General features: G+C 43.4%; 1 protein-coding gene across 1 annotated transcript; it reads right to left on the bottom strand.

Annotated features, from left to right (window-relative positions):
- Window positions 1–678: 678 nt before the first annotated feature.
- On the bottom strand, window positions 679–8,292 carry LOC127346063 (uncharacterized). Its single transcript, XM_051372595.2, has 16 exons — window positions 7,719–8,292; window positions 7,396–7,630; window positions 6,489–6,793; window positions 6,118–6,294; window positions 5,107–5,871; window positions 4,934–5,028; window positions 4,785–4,847; window positions 4,613–4,701; window positions 4,432–4,527; window positions 3,659–4,294; window positions 2,997–3,071; window positions 2,143–2,213; window positions 1,996–2,053; window positions 1,654–1,852; window positions 1,490–1,555; window positions 679–1,362 (listed from the first exon to the last, which is right to left on the bottom strand). Exons 1-16 carry the CDS (start codon window positions 8,000–8,002, stop codon window positions 875–877), a joined length of 3,702 nt encoding a protein of 1,233 aa, XP_051228555.1. The 5' UTR covers window positions 8,003–8,292; the 3' UTR covers window positions 679–874.
- Between the last annotated feature and the right edge of the window lie 2,016 nt (window positions 8,293–10,308).

The raw sequence follows: 10,308 nt of genomic DNA, 5'->3' as shown, positions 1-10,308 counted from the left end.
TCTACCAGCCAGATTGACTTGCTAAAACGTCTTATATATTTATAAACAGAGGAAGTAGTATTGAGAAAGCATGGGATGGGAGCTATCACGACGTTGCGAAAGCTACAGACTGTGTTTTGCTTTTCTGTACTATTTGCAAGGATTTTGTATTCTATTTAGATACCTATATCTTTCTTAGTTTAAAAAAATGCATTTACCTATGATTATTAGATAGCTGCTTACTTTAGTTTGGGACTTTGGGGACGCATATCATCTACTGTGCAATTTTGTTGATCGCGCGCCTTTTATTACATAGCAGCTAGCTAGTGTCCTCTCCAGAAAAGAAAACTGGGCTTTATCGAAAAAAGAAAAGAAAACTGGGCGGGGTTGGCATCTCCAACCCCAATGTGCAGAATGCTGCTCTGACACTTTCCTCCATGACCTTCTTCAGAGACATCTCAGAAGAATGCCCTTCTCCATTCGGCAAACCATTGTCAAGAATTGGCTATCACTTAGATGTCAGCTCACCGGAAGCAAGCAGCAGACTAAGCAACCTGGAAAGAAAACATCCAGTTTCTCAATGAAGAGTCCAACAGAACGTCCTAGATGCGCTACTGCCGAGTTGTTCCTCCCCGCAAATCTGCGACAGTAGATGCAGAGCCCAAACCCCCATACAAAAAATGGTTTGCTCCAAGTATATCTATCTGAACATAATACTCGACTTGACTTTGCACATTCGATGTCAACACATGAACTGGGGTCACTTACAGGATGCCCACCTTAATTTGAGGCAGGCATCAACTAGCTGGTTAGTGCAAGACAGTGCCGCTAATATAGGATCAAAACTCCAATCATATGCACATATATAATGATATTTACTACTATCCCACGCATCTCACATGAACCCTAGCTGGGTGAGGTCATCATCCGGGATCTCCAGGCCTCCGGAGAAGTCAAAGTCCTGCAGCGACTCGTCCAGATCTTCCGTGAACCAGGAGCCGATGTCGTTGCCCTCCGGCACGTCCAGGATGTCCACCATCGGGTCCATCCCTGGCAGGTTGGCGTCCATAGGAGGTTCCTGGGGGGCGATAGGTGCGGTGTTCCTGATCGGCTGAGTAGGGTGGATAGGCTTTAGGCTCAGAGGGTTTGTCCGCTCCTGGGATTCGCGCGGGGATGGTGACGGGAAATTCAGCGGCGGCTCTGTGACTCTTCCGAGGACGTTCCCTGATGTCGATAGCTGCGCTAGCTTCTGCTTCGGTTTCATCTTGGTTTTGCGGTCATTCCTCCCGCTGCCTGAGGAGTTGCGGCCTGACTTGGAACTTGAATTCTTGGCGGACCCATCTCTGTCCCTGTCTCTTTCGCTCTTTTTTATCTTTGTACTACCTGCAAAAGGATCAGCACAGGTTGGAGTAACTCTTCAGCAAAGAGTTCAAACGAAATTATCATTTGCGATCCTTGTTCTCATGAACTAATTTACATGCCAAAAGCTGCCCAAGAAGCCTATAAATACCTTGGCTCAATGGGCTCCTGTCGAGCTTTGCATGCTTCGGCCTGTCTGCGGATCCTGGAGCACCACCTGCAGCACAACAAAGCAAATTTTATTGGAAGTTCTTACCAACACAACGTGCCAAATCAAGGTTTTGTTCGCCTTATCCACAGTTTTGTGTGCATTACCCTCAGCTGCCTCACTCTTTGGCAAAGGTGCAGACAGCACACTCCAAAGGAAAGGCTCTCTGAAGCAGCTCTTCTCTGTTTCCTCAAATTTCTGACATCGGGCCAGCGTTCGCTTTGCAAAAGCCAACGCAAGCTGCTTTGCAGCCTTACTGGCTGCTTTACTGAGGCCACCCTTATGACTAGAACTACCCCGGCCACCCTGTAAAAAAGACCAAGGTTCAAAAGGTTGCTACTTGTATTTACACTAAACCTATGGGGAACAGGACACCCAAATAGTCCAATTCCTTAAATAGCACTAAGAAAAAGTAAGTGGTAATGGAACTACAAAGAATATTTAGTTACCAGCAGTTTTTTGTACGCCCTCTCTACTAATTTGTTCATTGCTTGTTGCTCCAGGCTCCTGCAAAACAAGCTTTTGGAATTAGATGCTGTAATGGCTTACACTCAGTTTTAAACAATATGCTAGGTCATAGGTAGAGTCATTAATACCTTTCCTCCATGTTTTTAGTATTTCGAATTGCCGTTTCTAGCTTATTTAATTGGCACTTCTTTTGATTCACCTAAAACAAGTAGAGAAACATGCATTTTGATTAGAAAAGCATATTCATTTCCTAGAAAATAGTGCAAGCTACACAAGTACTCCATATAGGAAATATACCAAATTGAATGTTGAACAAAAATACACATCCAGGGAAATATGTTTCCATTCAACCATGCATTCTTTTTCAGTTTCTAAAGCACTAAAACATGGCACGTCTTGCATGCACACAGGTGTTTAAAACAAAACTGCTGAAAACCGAAGCCAAAAGAAAATAACTAACATAAAAAAATGAGGATATACATGGCAGACGCAGAACTAGTAGAGGTGGAGGGCATAATTCACTTGGTATAATGCTTCCAAATGACAGACTATGTGGGATTGTTTCAAACTGACTCAAGTCAAATTACTCTTACAAAATTGTTTAGTTGACGAATAGGGACTAACCAAGCTATGCAAATAATTTTCCCTATTCAAATAGGCCAAAAACAGTGAATTCTCACTGGACCCAACTCATCCGTCAAACTATTTCACTAGTTTTGAGTACTGTCAATTTATCAGAAGAAAAAAATACCAACTTCTTTCAATATTGATAATTCCACCATAATAATATCATTAATCTCACTACTTAAGCTTGAAGCCCAGACCAAAAGTTCTAGAACAACTACTAATATGTATGCCAGCTTAGTATGACCTAGTTGCCACAGTAACTTCATGTGAACTCTAGAGAAAACGAAATGATAATCCGTTAAATATTATACTACTATCCAACTATTTTCGAGTTTAACCAAAACTGAATAATCACCTGGTCAAAGAGTCTTTTCTGCAGCTCCAAAATAACTTTATTGATATCCTCATCCTCTCCCTCATCCAGCTCGGGCTGAAACAAGAACAAATATTGCCAGTAAGCAATGAGACATACGAAATCACAGGCAATGATTGAAAACAATGAGGTGGCCTATGATGCATCTGTTCCTGGAGAATCATGAAACTATGTTTGCAGCTGGTCCACCCTAGAGGAGCACTCTCACTACTGATTAGTCATCAACACCCAACGAACCGCAGCCCCTCAAAATCTCAAATCCATGTCCTGTTTTCAGCCCAGATCACGGGCATACTTCCAAAATTGTGTGGCATACTTCCAAAAGTGTGTGTTTTCTAGTTGATGAAGTAATTGCTATACACACTTATGCCATTAAAATAATGTATTTTTGATCTCTTTTCAGTTCCTAAGAAACGAAAACAATCAAAAAATGGAAAATACTGCAACCACATAAACATAAGATCTTGAATACCGGAACCAGATCACTTAGAATCATACATGATCTAGATAATCATGTTTCACACTATTTAAGAAGATTGAGAAATACAGGCATATTAATTATGACTAACTACACAACAAAGAAATTAACCTTCAAACAAACAGGCTTATCATGAATAGAGTTTTTTATTTCTCAGGAACCATACCATCTCTGGGAAAATGTCAATACTGTGCAACTCAACCAAAGTCCTGTCGTGCAAAGACATCTGTGCATACTGATATCCATATAGTGGTAAAGATAAATCTTTTCCAGGAGTTTGATACTGATGTGAAATATGTGGCATGGATCCATGCAAAGTGCCATTTTCTGGGTACACTGTAACATTTATCCCATCTGATATATTCTCACTGAAAACTGAATTTTGACTATATGAGCCCCTCAAATTGCTGGAAGCTGTGAAACCATTGGACATGCTGTTATATACTGAGTTACTGCTTGAATGCTTGAAATCAGGGCACATCCCAAAACTTGATTCTACTGCCGTAGCTCCAAATTCAACTGTGGCGGCAGGAGGAAGGAAGTCATTTGAGAACTCAAGAAGTATATCCCCTTGCACACCATTGGACTCAGAAAAATCATCGACATCTTCTACAATTAAAGCAGAGAGCAGTCTACTTGTCAGGGGAGCCATTTCTCCAAATATTCCTTGCCCCTGTGCCTTTTGCGATGCGGTGCTGTGATTCTCGCCATTATAAGACAAAATGTCTACAGATTCTTTTGGTCCAATACCATTTGCTTCGCTTTGATCCAGCAACATGGAAGAATTAGACGCAGGCAGAACCTGGAAATATGTGAAACAAGGGTATCAAACTCAGATCTTTGCAGTTCACGATCGGCATATAAAGGAATACAGAAGTTGAGGATTTATTGAAAACATCTTCCATGATAAGGGTAGGAGAGTAGCGGAAGGGAAAGTACCATTGATGATGGCCCATTATAGTTAGTTGATACTGTTAACTTATCATCATCGTGCATATTAGACATGCCCATCTCAAGCTCTTCCAAAAATGTAATCTGAAATAGACTCCCGTAAGTGATGGTTCATTCCAACAAGACAATAGGTCCATTCTATGAACTTGTAAGGCAAATGAAGTCCAACCTGGTTTTTTAAGAATGATAAATCTTCAGAGCGGATGAAAGTAAGCATTGGTTCGATCTTCTTCCAGAAAGGGCCAGTATATGCGCCAACTACAGAAAAGAATAAGGATTCTATCAACCATGAAACATAAAATCACTCTTTGCAGCCCAATAAGATAACTATAATTGCGCACCAATAGCACCACGGGCAGCATTTGCAGCAGCTAGAAGTTCTTCTCTATCATCTTCAGGTTCAACTACAAGAGATGGTTTAGCATCAAAATCAACTTCCAGAAAAAGAAACCAAAGATATTCTATTAAATTAAAATGCCTATGAGCAGACCTGTAATATCCATCGACCCACAATTCAGAATTTCTGGCTGTCGAGATGATGCTTTGCGGTCCGAACCTTTCTTAGTTGGAGGACGGCCTAACTTACTGCACCAAATAAAAAAATCATAAGTTTGAGATGCAAAATAAAACAACCCATTCAGATAGAATTCAGTCAGTAAGCACCTTTCATTCTGTTCAGATACAGGTCTTGCGCTCTTTGCCAACTTTCTTGTTTCGCTGCTGTCCAACTTCTCTTTTGGTATGGATGACCCTTTAACATGCATAGTGCCTCTTCCGCTCCTCCCTTGACGACGAATGCTACCATCTTCAAGTTCTTCTTTCAACGGAATCCTGCTTTTCTTGGACGAGAAAATTAAATCTGTTGCAACATGAGCTGAATTTATCCCCTCATTCTCAAAGTCGCCACTATTTGTGACTTTCTCCTTACTCCTGTGTTCGGTAGCAACAGACCCTTCGCTTTCTGACAGACAAGCTGGAGATGTAACATTATCCATTCTAGATACAGCTTGTGAATTATTGCTAGCTGCACCCCTTGGGAGTAAGAGGCCAGGCGTTTCTAAAGCTGGCCTAACTGCAACATCATTTGGTGATCCTTCAGATAGGAGGGGTTCATCAAAATTTGACACTGGGGATACAACATTTGCTCTTCTTGATCGCGACATCTTCTGCGGACGTTGACCCACCCAAGCAACAGGAGGTGGAGAGGCACTTGCAGCCATAGGACGCTTGCGATTTGTGGTGCCTCCCAAGGGTGAGGCTTTATTTGTGCATGGTGCTTCTTCCCATTCATCCATTCCTCCGGCTGAGCGTAGCAAAGTAGATGATGAGTGAATGCCTACAAGAGAACTGGTTCGTGGTGCCCTGCATGCTTTACCCTTAGTCACAGGACTTAAGGTTCCAGGTTGCATATCCTCGGAAGTATGTGCCCTGGAATCACAATAGACACAAAACATCAGAAGGATGGCGCAGCGCATAACTATTACTACTCATATTGCAAAAGCAACCAAAAGACCTAATATCATGAACTATAGAGGTTCCAAACTAAATGTGTGCGAGCATTAATCAAGAGTACCAGCAGTCCAGCAGCACAAAGAGGTTTTAACCGGTCAAACCAGTGTGCTCATGTTATATAATGTCTTACTAAAATACAGACACAAAACTAGCAACACTTACTTGTTTCCTTTCACCAAAACCCGTTCTTTGTCTAGCCCAGCATGGCGCTCTCGTCTTTCATTTGGAAGAGAGGGGGAATCCATCTCCGTCTTCTGAAGATACCGTGAGCCAGAACTACTCTGCTGAGAACTTCCATCCATCTTGCTACCTCCAGATGCTCCAGCAGAAGGTCCATGTCTGTGATACAACAATTAAAGGAGGGATAAGATAAGTACCCCTGAATACTGACATGGCCTTCCATGGTGATCCACCTTACGACAACAATCTGAGGCATACTAAACCCCATACCTCATCTCCAAGTGATTCATTTGAAGCTTATGTGGAAAAACTATAAACAGATAACAAAGCTGATGACAGTGCACGAAGATTACCTAAATGGAAGAGCATCACTAGAACGTCCTCGTACTTCACTGCTTGATCTATGTTGAACTGATGGTTTAACATCTCGGTCCACATCACTGCCTCTATTGAGCATAGTTCCAACAGAACGCTTACGTTTCATTTTCTTCTCCCATCCTTCACCACCAGGAGCTAGGCCTCGTACTAATTTGTCTTCGGAAAACCCAGCTGTAGCATTGACATTTCTCACAGAAAGTTTTTCCTTCTCCAAAGGCAGATTTTTCTCAGTGTCTACCAAAGGACCTTGCCTTGTAGAAACATTAACACGCCCTTCCAACTGAAATATGCAGTTGTCAAAGAGTCAAAACAAAAGAAATCGCTTAGCACTGGGAAGACAGAATAAGGATGAAGTATACTGATAATCAAAATACAGATAAACCAAACATGAACTTTTTTCTAAAAATTGAACAAGCCAAAAATTAAACGTGGGGGCTTCTTAATCACTGTGAAACAAAAAAAGCTATCCAGAAAGAAACATGGTAAAAGATCTTTGCCCAGTATTGAAACATCTGTAGCTAAGGGAACATGTTCATTCAAGATTAATCAACCAGACAGTTCTATTTGTACTCTGCGCAATGTTCTAATTCATGAGACTCAGTATACAACAGCAACAGTTGGGCCTAAGTGCACAATTATCAACATCACAGAAGTTCAGAAGGATTCATGTAATAAAGATTTGTCATTTAAGATAAGATCACTTGCACTACCTGTTGTTGCCACGCGAATATGTCATGGCAACTAGCAGTTCACACCAATTCATATGTGTAGAGTAGTAAAAATTGGACCTCTGAGATATTCAAACACTACTCAAGTAGTAACAACAACAATGAACCGCAAAGACATACACGCAAAACTGGGTGAAGTAGGAAAAACACAAACCCGTGCATCTGCGGTGAGGAGCGAGGAGCGGACACGCTTGCTCATGGTGGCGCTCTTAGCCCTCTCCTCGAGCCTCTGGACGGGCGCATCCCCGCTGTTCTGCGCCCCCATCCTGAGCGAACCCGACATGCTCCCCGAGGACCTCTCGGCGCTGCTCCTCTGCCGGCGCCGGGTGACGACGTTCTGGTACTTGTCCAGCTTCTGGAGGGAGTCGTGCATCGACTTGGCCCTGTCCCTGCACCTCATTTCGGAACCAGTGAGTCCACGGAGCAATGCGGGCAGACGTTAGTGATGGATAGATAGGTGGCGGGAGCAGCGTGTACTTGGCCCTGGCCGAGGACTCGGCGACGGCCCCGCGGATCCGCCGGAGCTCCTCGGTGGCGGCGGGCGGGAGCGGCTTGAGCGCGAACGGCGGCTCCGCGGCGTCCGCGAGCGCCCGCCGCAGCTCGGCGGCGCGCGAGTGCTTGTGGTCGCCGACGGGGAGCGGGTCGAGCGGGAGGTACTGCGCGAGGGACGGCGGGTCCGTCGACGGCGCGCCCCTGGGCGTGCCCGCGGGGAAGCTGCCCCCGGAGATGGAGCTCCCTCCTCCTGCTCCCCCTCCCGACATGCCCTGCCTGCCTCCTGCTGCGGCTGCTTCGGCCGGCGTCGTCAATCCCCTCCGAGCTACGCTACATCAAGAAGGCATTAGGGATGGATTCCGCCGCCGCGCGCCCGCCGGCCGGTCGAGGGAGGCAATTGGGCGGGGCAGCGCGCGAAATTGGGCAGATTGGGGCGGGGCGTTGGGGGAATTTTGGGTGGCGCGGGGAGGAAACCCTAGAAGTGGAGGTCGCCGGCGGCGAGCGCGCGTGTGGGGGGGAGAAGTCGGCGTAAACGGGGAAGCGGGTGCAGGCTTGGGTCGGATTGCGGTTGCGGGTAGAGAGCCTTTTTAGGCACGAGGGGGAATTCGGACGCTTTGACCTGTGGGTCAACTTCTTCCTTCGCTCTTGTTCCTGCCCATCATCATCATTTCTTCATTTTTACAAAAGTGTTTTGGAAGAGCAAAATGCGGCCAAAATTTTACAAAAACAGCTGTGTTTATACTCGTAAAAATCCAAGCAAATCTTTAGCTTCGGAGATTAATGGTCGTGTTAAATTTGACCAAGGAAGTCTGACAGTCGAGATCACGTTTGTTTGAAACAAAAGAAAACCCTGATATTTTTAAGGATAGGGTTTCCATGAAACTTTTATGTTGGTTCGAGCAACGAAATGATTTTTGTAAGGATAGAGTTTCCATGAAATTTTTCCTATGATGCTGGTTGGAGCAACGTAATGGCTATACTATATTCCTTTCAAGCCTAGGGAATGAGAGCTTCCGCTTCATCTGCAGCTATGCAATACTCAAATGGGATACAAGGATAAGATTAAGCACACATGTGTCATATGCAATAATATAGATACACAAACTAGTGTGGGTGATGTGTCCAATAACACCATAGGCAACACGTGACCTACTCTATGGACCAGTTGTCCAATAACGACTTCTTACGACTCGCACGAAATTGTAGTTATTACCATAAATAAATAAAGCATTAGGATCAATGATGACATCGTTGCTCCCTAAACAGTAAACACACTCCCAACCCTATTCATACTTTCGCCTGGAATAAGCGTCGATCATGCAACTTAATACCACTTTCACCTTAACACATTTATCAATTTTTACAGACTTAGATGCCCAGGGAGTCCTACAACTGAGGCAAACAGACTAGAGACACCATAAGGATCTTAATTAACATAATCCACAATATCGCATAGATGAAATAAATGCACATATGTTTGCGAGGCTATAGACCTCAGCTCGTAAGGACTACTCACACATAATTAGACCAGCAAACTTTGTATAGTAATTTTTCATTATATGAATAGAGAATAGTCATACAATGCTGCCAGGGACTCATTAATAATACAAGTGTGGGGATGAAAGGGAACGGTGATGGCGGTGGCGGATGCCGCAGAAGTTGATGGTGGCAGCAGAGCTTCACTGGAGATGAAGCCAACAACATCTCATCCGTACCAATTAGTAGTCAGGTTTAATCATCCTCGAGCAAGAAACAAAGATCATAACAAACTCAGGTTTAAACCTAAATAATGAAAAGGCAAGTTCACTTAAATTAGTAGTCATAGCTCACACTTCTTCGCTAAAAGCTTAGCATAGATAGAGTGATAACAAACATTATACAAGTTTCCTCACGCCAAGACAATTACAACAAAGATTTTATTAACAAGGATGATTGGAGAAGTAATCATTATTCATTTGTTTTCTCTAGATAACACTTGCTTTCGATCCAAGGATTGGTTGGTGTTTCAAATTTCAACAATTAAGAGCGAGAGATCATCTCAAATGAAGCATAGCATTATAGTGTCTCATTAAACATACACATAGTTAACTCATGGCTATCTAACACATCTTTCCGTTCATTGTTTTTCAGGAACTTCAACTCTTCAGTAACGAGATCACGTCAAAAGATGTGTCATGCTTTAACTTGGACTAAATAGACTTAGAAGGAGTACTCATAATCTTAACCAATGTGTTAACCTTTTCGGAGTAGTGACCTCTCACACTCATCAGTGGAGTACATCCAACTTTGTTTGCAACACAAACCATGAGAAAGCCAAAACATTAACCGTTATAATATTGATGTTACAGACGTTGACCAACTCAATAGCCAAAATCTAAGATTTTTCTCATCTCATTTATCGCTAGACATTGGTTCCTTCTAACATCCTCTTCTAGAGTATGATGAAGTCAATAGTTAATTTCTATGGTGTTGAGTATCTCAAATACTAGACTTATGACAAGTACTATGATGTCTACGCCCCCCCTCCTTTTCCTGTAGACAGTGTTGGGCCTCCAAGAGCAGAGGTTTGTAGGAC

The sequence above is a fragment of the Lolium perenne genome, chromosome 3, assembly GCF_019359855.2.
Source record: "Lolium perenne isolate Kyuss_39 chromosome 3, Kyuss_2.0, whole genome shotgun sequence".
NCBI lineage: Eukaryota > Viridiplantae > Streptophyta > Magnoliopsida > Poales > Poaceae > Lolium > Lolium perenne.
This window is presented reverse-complemented; position numbering and strand designations above follow the sequence as displayed.